We start from the raw sequence: 14,812 nt of genomic DNA, 5'->3' as shown, positions 1-14,812 counted from the left end.
CGTGCCAGGGCTAGCCTCTGTTTCTCTACAGCTTCTGGAAGTCAGTGTAAACCATTTCTAGGGCTAACTGTTTATTTGTGCCCCGACTGGTGGCAAGTAATACATGGCCATATTTTTACTTTTTTGTTAGATTCATTCTCAAACACCAATTACCTTCAGAATTGTAATCCATTGCTTTGTTGTCAAACTTATTGTCGACCCATCCATCCACCCCAACCTCCTCCCTACAGTGCTTTAGCTACTTCCTACTTTGCTACTGTCATGGTTACCACTCACTAGAAGGTTCTTCTCACAGTAATGCATAACTATGGGCCATGAAAAGTGTTTCTGGGGTTTAGTACTCATAGTCCAACAAGTTCTCCAAGTTAAATGACCACATATACATCATTCCTACTAGTTACCTACTAGTTACCCTGGTTACAGGCGTTGCTATCAGCGCTGGCTCTCAAATGTCAGTCGACTGCCGTCATGGGGGACTTTAACTCTCTCTCTTTTCTGTCAGGGTTGGTACAATTGCTTCAGCTGGTCTGGGAGAAGCAGTCACCGTGACTTTCACTGATCGTGTTGAAGGACGTTATGTGACTTTGGCGCTATCTGGATCCCCAGAGTACCTTACGCTCTGTGAGGTGGAAGTCTACGGGTACCCTGCCCCAACTGGTGGGAATTTGAGCTGTTGCGCAAAATACATGTGGACAGTATTCAGCCATTTTATTTTTCTATGCACACTGGTGTAAACTTAAAATTTCTAGTTTCTATATAAAGAGTTCTGATATACACACGGTGCACTTGTGATTAAAACCAAAAGGTGGTTTCATTGAATATAAAACGACGGTGGTATCCATAAATTGTTAATTTCACATATTTCTAGCTTTTAAATCGACCTGCATTTCTATGACAACGATCCTTGTTTTGGTTAATAAGCACCTTCTCTTGTCAAGACCAAGTACGTTCTTTTTGCAGAAGCGAATCTTGCACTCCAAGGAAAAGCCACGCAGTCGTCATTGTTTTCATTTGGCATTGCACTAAACGCCATAGATGGGAATCAAGACGGCAAGTGGGAAAGCGGCTCCTGCTCACACACGAACAGCGAGCTCAACCCCTGGTGGCGACTGGATCTGCTCAAAACACATAAAGTGTTTACCGTCAAGGTGGCCAACAGAGATTCTTTCTCAGAACGACTCAATGGAGCCGAGATCCGCATCGGAGATTCTCTCCAGAACAATGGCAACAACAACGCCAGGTAGTTTACAGACTTCTAATTTAAAGTCCTGGATTTCCAGTTGTGCTTTTAATTCATGTCCTACAGTCACTCTTATTAACATTTTCAGACACTCTAGAGGACAGACGGTCCACCCCTTTGATCCAGACTGAACTATCTCAGCTCCAGGTTGATACGAAATGTTCCACTAGTTCAAAGTAAATGCTTGCGTTGCTGAGTGTCAACAGGACTGTTTGTGTGAGTGTAGCATGCTGGGTGTTGACCCCTGATGGCCACTCATTCGTCCATCTTCCAGTAAATGCTAACTTGTGCCTCCTTGCATCCTCTTTCCTCCCATGACCAAGATATTGTTGCCCCTCTGCCATGATGAAGGATCTTTTAAACACCTTAAATGCACCTTGATGAGATGAGGACCGAAAAGACTTTTGGAAGGAGGACCTATGAAGCCTGCAGTTACTATCAGTGCATCTTGTTTTCTAAATGAATCATTCTGGATTTTTGCTTCGTCTACCAGGTGTGCTGTGATCACAAAGATCCCCGCAGGCACCGTCGTTGAGTTCAACTGCAACGGGGTGGACGGCCGCTACGTGAATATCGTCATACCTGGCAGAGAAGAGTACCTGACTCTGTGTGAGGTTGAGGTGTACGGCTCACGGCTGAATTAAGACCTACACGTACTCAAAAAAAAATAAAATAAAATCATAGCTTAAGCTTCAGTATGAGCAGAAAAAATGTAACATACAGGGAAACAAAAGGGCCCAATTTGAACTCACTGAATTTATTGACTCGGTGAATCCCCAGACGTTTTTCCTCTACGACTGTGGGATTTTATCTTAGAGTTGTGTAAATGCCATTGAGGCCCTGTGTTGGTTCTGATGTGTCAGGTTTTTAGCCCACAGCTTGGTGAAATAAAAAACATTTTGACAATTCATACAATATAATACTTTGGAAGATAAATATAGTGCAATTCTAGGAGCTCGTCTCTTCCCACAGCTGATTGTATAACTCCAATGCCAGTCTGCCTACCTTGTATTTTATGTTTCAGCTCCGAACGCTGTTGATGAGTTTTAACGCTGAACTGTTCATCGATGTATCGTCACTACACCTGCTGCAGCATAAATCTCTGTCTACAACACCTGAAATACTATTAAATCATTTATGCAGCCATGTTGTATTTCATTTCGGCAGAAATCTTCAGGATTAAAGACCCCTCAAGTAAAAATCCTTTCTTTTTTTTTACCGTGTTGACATGTCTCAAAAATACAGACTTGCATTGTTTCATATCTGACGTGTCTGAAGGTTCTCAGTCATCCAGGTCACGGTTTTTCTCGTAGTTTAATCGTAGCAACTGGACTTGCTTGAGCTCCTTGAAGACGTTCCACATCTCATCCAAGAGGCTTCATCAGCTCTGACTGACTAGTTGGGAGTTCCAGATACTGATATCCTAAAGGAGCCACTAGCACTTGAGTTTCGGTTTCATATCTGACAAACCGACAGACTCAATCCTGTCAGCTTCAGGTTGGAACTTTCAGTCTCATTATTGAGTCAAACATCCATCCATCCATCATCTATACATCACTAGGGTCATGGGAGGCTGGAGTCTATCCCAGCTGACTCAGGGTGAAGGCAGGTTCACCTGGACAGGTAACCAGTCTATCACAGGGCTACACTTAGAGACAGACAACCAAGCACACTCACATTCACACCTACGGACAATTTACAATCACTAATTAACCTCAGCATGTTTCTGGACTGTGGGAGGAAGCTGGAGAACCTGGAGAGAACCCACGCTGCACGGGGAGAACATGGAGACTCCACCGGGATGCGTACCGGCGACCTTCATGCTGCGAGGCAACGGTGCCAACCACTGCTCCACCTTGCAGCAGATTTAAACATGAATGGCTGAATTACCTCAATATCACCAGTTGCCATTGCGGTATGTAGAATAGCTTTACAGTGTTTGGGCAGAGTCGTACGTGAGCTGGTTCGCTCGAGCTGCAGTGAGCCAGGAGGGGTGGCTTTACATAGATCTCCAGATTCTAGATTATGCCGCTATGTAGAGCCGTTTTAAATCTGGAGGGGGTTGTTTTAGTGGAAAGAACAAACTTCTAAAGATACAACTTTGGCCCTCAGATTCGTTTTTATGGGTTAAATTAGTGACAAATCCGCAGCTCATGACTTGTATTCTGAAGTTCATTTGTGGATTTCTTCAAACAAGGCAGGTTTTCTTTAATGAAAAATATCAGATCTGAGAAAAGGTCGGATCCAGAACTGCCCCACGACTAAGTGAATGCATATCTGAGCGGTAGATTAAGTTCCCATATCATGCATCAAATTGTCCACAAAAACTCCATTAAGGGCTGATGAGCGGATGAGACTAATGGTGTCAGTGACATCTTGTTTTTGCGTAGTCTGGAGTCAGGGTAAGCGCTGCATTTCAGAGTGAAATGTGCCATCACATTTAGCGAGCGGTTCACTCCTACACACAGCGAGGTGTTCCTGACTGCTTATATACAAAAAGTCTGTGAGGACTAACAATCACTGTGTGCTGAACAAAACAGTACGGAAAAGAAGCTGAAGGATAATTACAGCTGATTATAACCCTGCACGTTTCCCAGCTGGCAGCCAAACTGGAATGAGCGTGTCCGCTTCAGACCTGGAATGATTATGCAGGTTGATCAGGTCAGCCGGCAAGTATCCCCTCATTCAGCTCCAAAAACGGCAAAACCAGGTGGATAATTTGCTTGATTTGTTCTGAAAAGTTAAAAAAAAAAAGATTTGTGTAACGCACCAGGGAGCTCGTCTGTGAAGATTCTCAGTCATCCAGGTCATGGTTATTCTGGTAGTTTAATCATAGCGACTGGACTTCCTTGAAGACATTTCACCTCTCATCTAAGAGGCTTCATCAGTTCTGACTGACTTAGCTCCTCAGGACAGTCCACCTGCACCTTAAAGACAAAGGACACTCTTTTGAAGACAATACTGTACAGATTTTGGCGAGAGAGGACAGGTGGTTTGAGAGAGGGGGTGTCAAACTGCAAAGACCATCCCTCAACAGAGGTGGAGATCTGAGGCATCACCTCTCACCTGTTTACAATTCAGTCCTAAGATCTCTCCCCAGGAAGATGAAACTACATGTCGCCACAAAAGACCCTAACGAACCCCACTGTGGCAGGGGGAGCACTAACGACTCGCATAATGAGGGGGAGGAGCAACAAACCCCCAAATGAAACTGAAACTCAGGTGTTAATGGATCCTTAAGGATGTCAGTATCTGGAACTCCCAACTAGTCAGTCAGAGCCGATGAAGCCTCTTGGATGAGAGGTGGAACGTCTTCAAGTCCGGTTGCTACGATTAATCTACGAGAACATCAGGGAGCTCGTTATTTCTGCCTTGGTATACAGTATGTTAATTGTCCAGGTTATTGTTTCCCTGAATCTTTATGCTGACAGTGAGAGCAGGAGGTTAGAATGACCCACAGAGTCATAACACTCGGATTAATGGGAAATACAGCAGATTGGAATAAACTGGAATGAAGGAAAATGTGTTATTCACATCTAAACAAACAGAAAAAAGCAGCAGCGCTCATGGCAAATACTTTATTTTTTAAAATACAGACAAAATAGACAAATATTATAAAAGACATCTGGAACACACCGAGACCCGCGCCAGGAATAAACTGTTTTTTGTCAAAGTGTTCGGGGGAGTTCTAACAACAGCACCACTCCTTAAAAACGGGCACTTACAAGACCAGTTGCAAACCGCGAGCCGTGGCGCCACAAACGGGTCTGAGATCAGCCGGACTGCACGATTTGTTCAACCGCATTTAATCTGGGATCGTGAACGTACAGTTTGCCTAAAAGTTTCATCTCATTATTCGAATTTGTTCCATGATCTCATCCAGAAGCCGAATCAGTGACGTCATTTAGCCCAAGGTGTGACGATTCGACAAGCTTCACAAGAAAAAACACCTTAAAGCCGAGAGAACTTCTTCTATCACGTTTGACCAGTGGTGATTATGAAGAACATGTTGGAAGAGGAAACATGCAACCTGCCAATCGACTCGTAGAAGAGGCGCTCCCGTTGCCACGCATGGTCAACAGTTTGGCATTTTCAGAAGATCCGAGCCGCTCTCATGTCTGTCCGTTAAAATACGAAGCCAACAAGATGGAAGCTCAGCGGTGAAGTGAAACAGCCGGTCTGACTCTCTACAGTCCAACACTGTAGTTTTACAGGCGCAGCAACTTGTCATCACACGACTACTGTTCTCAGACAGAAATAGTCCGGTGCATGATTCCCCGTAAAAAACCACCACTTCACACCTTTAGAGGTTCCTGCAGGTGTGTTTTTGAAGTAGCCTGACAGAGCCGTTTTTAAGTTTTATATTTAAAGTACAGGCATGTAGCAGCTTTTCTTATCTGACTCTCAGCCAACAAGTCTATTTCCCAAAATGTCAAACCGTTTCTTCTAAAGACAAACTGTTAGTTACTGTAACACAAACTCAATGTTCGGCTCCTTTTTTTAGTTGCTGTCATTCTGGAAAAAAAAAAAAAAAGGCTCCAAGCTTTAAAAGTAAAGAAAGGCAGGTTGATTTAAAAAAAAAAAAAAAAGGTGATAAATGTGATTTAGAACAGCTTTAGCAGCCAGTGAGCTTGATTATATTAAGACAAACCAACAACACAATACGTAGCTATGGCGCTAACAGACACTTTCTGACAGACGTGACTGACTGTGATAAACACGTCTGATGCTTTCAAATGTACATATTTGACCTGTGCAATACAAACAATACAATCACAAACTGCCACCACGGGAATAGTTTGGAAATATTCTTAATGCTAGATGAGAAGATCGACACAGCGATCGTCCACAATCGCTGGGCAGCTAGCTTAGCTTAGCGCAAATTGTGCTCCTGTGACAACTTCAGGCCGTGGAAGTTTACGTAATATATTGAAGCTTTAGTCATACAGTTGTTTCTTGATAATTTTAGAATATCTAATGAAAATGGTATTCCCAAAGGCATAACTTTTTTCATTTTGTCTTACATTACATTATCTGTTGTTAGCTTGCTACATGGCTAGCTAGCCTCGGTTGCTCCTAGGTGCTGACAGTAACGTTGATGTTGCCTGGCATAGCGGTGTCACAAATTACAGTCGATGTTAGCGCTGGAATACCAAAGATTTTGTTTACTTCCCGTGCTGAATCATGAGATCCATTTGAAGGCAACAAAAGACTCGAAGCACGGCTAGCGTTAGCCTGGCTAAGTCCCAATATGAACAACACTAAAGTTAACAACTAAAGTGACTTTACTGGAGTCTGGAGGTAAATCCAAACTGAAGCAACCAACACAGACAGTCAACAAAATAAAAATAATGTGCAAAGGCCAATTCACGGTTTCCACTTCAACGTCCATGGACAGCTGTGGACGCCGACAACAGCAGCAGGTTAGCCACAGTTTCTATACATCCTACAATCGGTCAAACCTCCTGACAGCAAGCAGAAGAGCAGCTCGGTTTGACGTGTTTGGCCGGGCAACAAGAAAAAGTCAAAGAGAGAAAGTGGTGTGAGCAGGAGCTCAACAAGAACAGGACCAAACATGTCGAGTACCATCTAAACATAATGACACAAACACCAGGTAACGTTTCTGACAAGAGAAAACCATGAATTTACCTTTTTCTTTGTCTATGCTAAGCTAAGCTAACTACCTCTGGACTGTGGCTACATACTTAATGTACAGAAATGAGAGCGGTACCGATCTTCTCATCTGACCCTCAGCGAGAACTGAATGAGTGCATTTCCTAAAAAGTTGAAGTGTTTATTGTGGCCCGACGAAGGAACCCACAACTGCTACCATTGACATAGAATTCACTGCTACAGATAGTTCAGATTGGCTGTCACAGAACTCACAAGCTGATGGTTCTTAATCACTAAAACCACACCTTCCATGTGCTACAGTACCCTGAATATTAATAACAAGACTTCCTTTGGCAATAAACAATAATCCAAGAAGCACGAGGAACCTTTTAAAGGCTGTACACGAGCATTTTACAAAACAGCAATTCGGGTATTTACAAAAAACAGGGCAGTTCTGAGTAATCTACTTAATCTGCTTACTAAGTTTGGCCATAAAAAAAAAACATTTTAAACTAATTATAACTGAACTGAACTGAGAAGGAAAGCTCTTCTCCTAAGTGGAAATTTTAATCATAATCTTCGCGTGAATTCAGTCTAGACACCAACGCTGAACGATATGTTTTAAAAAGATTTTAAAAAGCGCCCAAACAGTTTTTCCCCTGCGAATCCCAAGACTCCTAAAACACCAACATCCTCAAAGAAAACAGCGTAACACCTCCAAGTTGCATAAAAACGCTCACACAAATAAATTATAAAAATACTGTACGACTGAAAGAAATCTCGTCGGAGATCAACACTGTGCATAACAATAGAATTTGCAAAGGTATTGCTTCACAGTATGTGGACATCACTGATTGGTCCTGCCAGACAACGTTTTACTTCTGAAGTAAAAGAAAATTGTTTTAAGCAGTAAAAAAAAACAACAACACAGATGTATGAACAGCATCCCTTAAAATAAGGAATCTCAGTAACAGAACCACTGCAACAAGCTAAACGAGGAGCTACAACACATTTGGACTTTCACTTGGGCACCACCGGGAGCAGAATGAGAACGTCGCTGGGTGACAATAAAAATAATTGGCAAGAGTCACAAATACTGAGAACTGTGAGGCCACCAGGAGCGGTTAGACTCATGGCATACTGTTTTGGCATGTCCAACCTGTTATTAGTCCATCGCTCAGCGAATCAGAACAATGCAAAAAACAACAAACAAAAAAAAAGGTGGAACTACGGGGATTTGAGTTTTGGGAAGTATAAAGCAGCAGTGAGCGACCAAAAAAATGTAAAAAATACAATAAAGAAGTGGTGGAAAGAACAAGTTTGGTGCTGAGCCGGTCCATCCAGCGATGTTATCTGAGGTCTTTGGCGACTTTGGGGACTTTTAGGACTTTGTAAATGTCATTGGAAAAGACTGTGGTGAAGTGAGGTCGTGAGTTCCTGGACATGTGGGTGCAGAGGGGGATTTTACCAACATTCTGGGGATCCTCAACGTCCCAAATCTCTGGCATGCTGCACCCAGGCCTACAGAACAGAGACGAATGAGGAGAAAAGTACGAGTTAGGAACTATTTTTTTTCATATTGTGTGCAATCTCATGTGAAACCAGCGGTGGCGTTGAGGTACCTGGTTCGCCTCGTGCACCAAGAATCCTCGAGGACGAAGAAGTCCACGCCCAGCTTCATCAGGTTCTTCTTCACAGTTTCTCCAGACATGCGGCTGTACATGGAGTAGACCAGCTTGGTTCTCTCCCTGTGAGGAAAAACAGTAACGACAACTTACTTAACATTTTCCTGGTATATGTGTGTATATGTTTCCTATTCATGTGTGCATATTTAGTTGAAAACCATTATTTATTTGCAGGTTTGTTTCACAGTCTAAAAAGTTTGCTGGTTGCGTTTGCAGATACTTCCACCTTGTCTGGGAACCCTCCCCGGGCAAATTACAAAGTGCACTGATGCTTGAAAAAGCATTTGCAAGATGTATCTACCAGGGGGATTATTAACTTTCACATATAAATAAACACAACACTGCTTTCACTTTGTTGGTGTGATGCTGCCTTCCTGCTCATGTGCAAATCTTTGCAACGATATCAGACTCCTAGAGGCAAAATATTAATTAAAGTGCACCCAAAATGCATCACTTGCTCAACATCTGCTTACGTGTAGACACTACAGTCTACGGTCGGTGCTGGCTGGGTGGCTGTAGACTCCACTCAGTGACTGCAGCACACCAACTAAGAGCAAAAATGACTGAAAAGAGTGAAATAAGGTTTTCTAATGTCAGATGTGTTTTATCCACATTGGATGTTTTCTGTAGATTTCTATGAGTGAAGCATTTTCCATCCATCCATCCATCCATCATCTATACATAATCCTCACTAGGGTCATGGGGGACTGGAGTTTATCCCAGCTGACTCAGGTTCACCTGGACAGGTCACCAGTTTATCACAGGGCTACACTTGGAGACAGACAACCAAGCACACTCACATTCACACCTATGGACAATTTACAATCACCAATTAACCTCAGCATGTTTCTGGACTGTGGGAGGAAGCCGGAGAACCCGGAGAGAACCCACGCTGCACGGGGAGAACATGGAGACTCCACGCAGAAAGATCCCAGGTGTCCTCAACAGGACGCAAACCAGCAACCTTCTAGCTGTGAGGCAACGGTACTAACCACAACTCCGTGATCCTACTTTTCATTCCTCAAATTGTACAGCCATACTTTGTAAAAGGAATCTAAAGAAAAGCTGCAGGTGTTGTTTTGATCTTTTCCACTTTGAAAAAAATCAACCAAATGTGCGTTTTTATGCAGCAGAGGTGCAGAAGCTTTTGCATACAATTGTACCCTTTAGCTGTGAAAACATAAACCAGAAAAACAGCAAAGCATTCAAAGCTTTGGTTCCATTAATGCACAATCACAGATGAGGATGAAACACTCACCAGTTCCATGTTAAACCGCGACAACGGTCCCGTCGTTTCTAATTTCAATTAGCAATAAAACTGTCTGATTGCTGCATTTTAATTAACTTGTGTGCAGCATCAACCTCAGTCTGGCATTTTCCAGCCTGCTAAGAGGACTGAGTGTGCTCATGTTTACATTTTAGTTATGCAGTAGGAAATGTGGAGGAAGACGGTCTAGAAAAACACTGCAAAAGGAGGTAAATGCAGAATAAGTTGCTTTTGAAGTTACTGCATGAGGAGGGGTTGTTGGGCTCATTGCAATTACGATCTCAGTTGTTTTCTGGTTCTTAATACAATCCCAGGTGAATGATTTTAACATGTGCACCTATTCAACAATACCGTGCTAACACTAACAACTGTGTATAGAATGAAGAGTTCCTTTGCAAAAACAGACAACTCCCTTTTTGAAGATTATCAGAAAACTTTTTTTGTTGTTTGCTTGAGAAAATATCAAACTGAAGTTGGGCGGATGTGACTCAGCAGAAATGACAACAACAGAGATAACTTAAATTTGACGGTTATTGTCTCAGGTAGACGATGGAGAAGTGGGTTTTGTGAAGGTTTGTGAAGGTGGAGTTCTCTGTTTTTGTAAATGAACTCTTCAGATGTTCATACCGTTACATCTCTAATTACAGATTCAACTAAAATGTCTCTCTTCTGTGTCTCCTGTATTTAACCTGTCTCGCATCAACATTCCCACACTGAGAAATGTCGCTGCATTAAAATCTTTCCATCACCAGTCTTTGTATTGTGCAATATGTCAGTGACGCCTCAAAACACCAGAAAAAAAGGCAGGCCACGTGAGCGCCGAGCCGCAGAGGGACAGAAATTGATCAGAGCTTCGATTAGCAGCTAATGCTACCTCCAAATGGCCTCAACCTCCTCCTGGTTTGTGAAGCAATGAGCTGTTTTATCGACAGGAAGAGAACAGCGAATTCAGAGAGTTGACTCTGAACCAGAAACGGAGGTAAAAATGCAGCATTTCAGTACAAAAAAAAGAAAAAACCTCCATCTCCTTGGTAACAGTTATTCTGTATCCCACTGATCTCCTTTTTGGTTTTATCGCATCATTATCTGCTTATTTTGAAAATGTAAGTCATAGCAGTTTTCTTATTTTGCAGTGACTGTAACATTTTAAAGGCATTTAAATGTTGTTTTTTGCATATTCTAGCCCTGGTAATCAGCCAAAATGAGTAAAAAAAGCAGCAACCCTTGTTCTTCTATCAGATCACAGGTTGTGTCTAGATGCCGTCTGAGCTGCCATGCCGAGAGCGCTGCGTATTGATCAGGATGCGATGCTCTGATCAGCTTCTGAGAAAAATGACGACAGCCGCTTTTGTCGAACAAATTCCTTCTGAGAATAAGAGCAGCCGTGAGCCGCACTGACCTCAGACCGGCGTCTTCGTAGTGTGGGTGGTTGACGATGGGCCGACCTGTGGAAAGCTTCACGCTGGCCATGGTGGGCATGGCGCCGGCAAACACAGAATCTGCATCAAACGCACAAAAACAAACAACAGATGATGAGACAGAAACGTTGGTGAGATGTCTAAACTACTGTTCCTTTATTCTTTATTCTCAGTTTAACTTTATGCTCATGGAAAATCCTTTAAAGCTGTTTATCAGAACAACACCGGATCAGGTTCGTTCAGTCTATCAGTATCGGATCTAAAACACAAACAGCTATCTGAACTCATCCATATCTTTCGGCAGATTAGGCTGCAGAGTGCGTTCTGGCTGTGCACAACGATAACAGCGTACAAAGTGAGACCAGCAGCTCCTGTGACACAACATTCATCATAAACCACTGGAAATATTTTGATAAGTGATAAAAAGGAAACCACCAAAAAAAAAAACTCTGCAGGAAACGTATTTTTCTAATCATGATTGTGTGATTTATGTTGGGCACCACAATCAGGATTACAGTTTAGTAAAACTAATCCGTCGCTCACCAGGACGGGTGTTGTCCTGGATCCAGTCCAGTAGCTCCTCCTGAGGCAGATTGCTGAACTCTCCAATGATGCCCCACTGGGCGTGCAGGTTGGCCGCTCCCTGTACCGTCATGATGGCCATGAAGGCAAAAACCGTGATCTGGTGCTTAAACTTCTCCCCGATCCAGCTGAACAACTGACAGGAGGATGGAGAGAGAACAGATTGTAGCTTATACTACACAATACATCACAATGAAACAGACAAAAAGTAAAGAAGCAAACAGAGTTATGACACATGGAGGTTTTATTTGCTTGGTGAGAGACAGACCTGTTTGGAGCAGATAAGCGACGCCATGATGCACATGTGGGGCGTCAGGAAGAGCTTCAACCGCATGATGAGGATGGCCAGGACGGCAAACGCCACCAGCTGCAGGCTGTGATACACCAGCTGCACAGAGACAAGTTCAACAGATAGATCCGATCAGAACTGACAGGAAGGCGCAGAGGAAATAAAACACGACCTCGATCATCTACCAGGAACTCTGAACTCTTCAGCAGTTAAAACACAGACGCGTACATCAGACCACCACATTTCTAGAGTGGCTAACTGCCAACTGCTTCAACTAAATATGTAGAATTTTAAATATTTCATTGAATTTTACATTGCTGCAATGTTGACTACTAAACATAAAGTACATTCAAAGTGAGTGACACATTAGCTCCTCTCAATGAGTCACATGACAAGAAAACTAGAATTTTCAGGATAATAGGTTATTTATAAAAACAAAAATACCAAAGATGTGTTCATATTCTGTGTTTCTGACCTAAAGCTCACTGTGTATGTGTGTGTGTGTGTGTCCTTGAGGTGGAACAAATGTTTTTCCTTCCTCATAAAAAATCTGCAGTGTTGATCCTCCACCACCGGTTGCTTCTTCTTCTTTCTAACCTTTCTTGGTGCGTTACTGCTGCCAGCTGCTGATCAGTGGACTAGTGTGAAATGTTCTGGTGGCAGTCGACCCTGCTACAGCGTACCTTTAAAATTTTCTTTAGCTAACACTGCAGTTCAAACACACTCTTTGACTGCTCAAACAACACACGGCACAGATGCAGGGTTGTTATATTATAACAGCCGTGCATGTTCGAACCGAAACTGATTCTGAAAAAGAGTAATGACACAGAAAGCTCCAGGATTGGTTCCTTATGTTTGCTATAAATGAAACACTAGAAGTCTCAAGTGTTTTTGTGTAAATCTTAGTCATGATATGTCTTCTCGCATGTAAAAACAACATCGAATGGACGCGATAACAAGGTGAAGCATTGAATTTACACCTGAGCGAACCTTTAATCATCATCCGCCTCCGCCTCCCTCCCTGCAGCAGAAACCCTCATTCACGCCTTGATTACATCACGCATTGACTACTGTAACAGCATCCTTTCTGATACCACCACCAACCTCCTCAACAGACTACAGTGCATCCAAAACTCTGCTGCCTGCCTCCTCACCCACACCCTGTTCACCTTCACTGGCTTCCCATCCCATACCGCATTCAATTCAAAATCCTCCTACTCACCCATAAAGCGCTCCATAACCAGGCCCTTTCTTACCTCATGCACCACCCCTACAACCCTCCACGTACCCTCTGCTCCGCTAATGCCCACCTCCTGATCGTTCCCAGGACCAAGCACCGAACCTGGGGGGATCGGGCCTTCTCTGGAACTCTCTCCCACAACACATCAGTGACACCACAGACCCAGTAATGCTCAAATCCAAACTAAAAACTCGCCTGTTTCGCTCTGCTTCTCTCACTTAAACCTTTATCTTGATCTCTTGTGTTGTTTTTATCTGCTCGCTTGTATTTCTGCATAGTTAGTTGCTTTTATTGTTCTTTTATCCTGTAAAGCGTCCTTGAGTTTTTGTAAAGCACCATATAAATAAAATGAATTATTATAATTACTATCATCAACTTTTCATTTTTCATATTTTTTTGAAATTCGCCAACTAAACAATTAGAAATCAGTAATAAAATCATTCATGAATAAATCAATAAAGCAGCTACAATTCAAACTACCTGGCAAACTTAATGATCTGTTTGAATTCCTGGGCTGCTGTCTCTTTGGAAGCACAAAATGGAAAAAGAGCAGCTGAACGGATGATCATGACATCGGTCCGACAATCTCGTCAAAGTATTCTGGGTTCAACGTCAGTGACAGGAAACTTAAAGGTGAGGCTGCCTGCTGACGTAACACGCCAGCACATTTCAGTCACATTGTGCTTCTGCTTTAGTGTAGGTGGGGATTACGCTGCATGAGCTGCTGTCGAATTAATTGGATTCATGTTCTAAATCACGCAAACTTTTTTTTTTTTAAAGAACTGGTAATGAAATAATTAGCTGCACCCTGCTGTCAGTGACGCTATAATCTGTTCAGAAGCAGCTCCCCTCCACTTTTAAATCTCATCTGAACTCTAAGCTGCATTTTCTGGACAGACTGAGGACATTTGCATGACGCTTTGATCTTCAGTATTTCTTTTTTTGATGCTGCTCTTCCTGTGCGGGGACTGACAAAGTGTTACTCAGTGATCCATGCAGAAACATTAAAGCCATTATGTGGGGAAACTGTGGAAACTTCTCCGCGCAGAGACTGGTGGATGAACATCTGAACATTTTCCTGCCCGGGGAGCGATATTACAGAAAATGACATGAAGCAGCTGGGAGAAGGCTGACAAAAGGCAGCAGAGTGGGATTTCATAGCAGAAGGAAAACTGTCTTTCATTCCTTAGTAATGAGAAAAGGGGATGAAAATCACTTAGGGACACAGCGACTGAGCAGACTTTGCTCCACTGAAGAAATCTAATCAAATAAAGCAGGTTTAGAAAAATGGAGCAGCGCTGCAGAAATGCCCTGAACTCCACATGGAGCTGTTACCAAGATAATGCTCATATCTGCGTATGTTTAACCACATAAAGGAAGTGAAAGTGGGTGTTTCTCACCTCTCCTTTTGCAGCTATTTCAGACCTGCAACACAAAATGTGAACTCGTATAAATATACTGAGAAAGCATGTACAGTC

At 42.8% G+C, this 14,812-nt stretch overlaps 2 protein-coding genes across 2 annotated transcripts in view; one reads left to right on the top strand and one right to left on the bottom strand.

Annotated features, from left to right (window-relative positions):
• LOC103364232 (uncharacterized) overlaps positions 1-2,386 on the top strand; it is a 19,206-nt gene extending 16,820 nt beyond the window's left edge. Inside the window, exons 11-13 of the mRNA XM_008291286.1 lie at positions 503-657; positions 961-1,240; positions 1,734-2,386. Of these exons, the coding sequence (XP_008289508.1) occupies positions 503-657; positions 961-1,240; positions 1,734-1,884 (586 nt within the window). The 3' untranslated portion in view covers positions 1,885-2,386. The remainder of the gene's footprint in view (positions 1-502; positions 658-960; positions 1,241-1,733) is intronic.
• Positions 2,387-4,804: 2,418 nt separating this feature from the next.
• dpy19l1l (dpy-19-like 1, like (H. sapiens)) overlaps positions 4,805-14,812 on the bottom strand; it is a 43,200-nt gene continuing 33,192 nt past the window's right edge. The window contains exons 17-22 of the mRNA XM_008291276.1: positions 14,735-14,759; positions 12,074-12,193; positions 11,767-11,941; positions 11,205-11,304; positions 8,476-8,601; positions 4,805-8,374 (exon numbers count right to left, since the gene is read on the bottom strand). Coding sequence (XP_008289498.1) covers positions 8,203-8,374; positions 8,476-8,601; positions 11,205-11,304; positions 11,767-11,941; positions 12,074-12,193; positions 14,735-14,759 — 718 coding nt within the window. The 3' untranslated portion in view covers positions 4,805-8,202. The remainder of the gene's footprint in view (positions 8,375-8,475; positions 8,602-11,204; positions 11,305-11,766; positions 11,942-12,073; positions 12,194-14,734; positions 14,760-14,812) is intronic.

This window comes from Stegastes partitus, unplaced genomic scaffold (genome assembly GCF_000690725.1).
Source record: "Stegastes partitus isolate 25-593 unplaced genomic scaffold, Stegastes_partitus-1.0.2 Scaffold729, whole genome shotgun sequence".
In the NCBI taxonomy this organism is placed as follows: Eukaryota; Metazoa; Chordata; class Actinopteri; family Pomacentridae; genus Stegastes; species Stegastes partitus.
The sequence above is the reverse complement of the archived record's forward strand: the minus strand, read 5'-3'. Positions and strand labels throughout refer to the sequence as shown.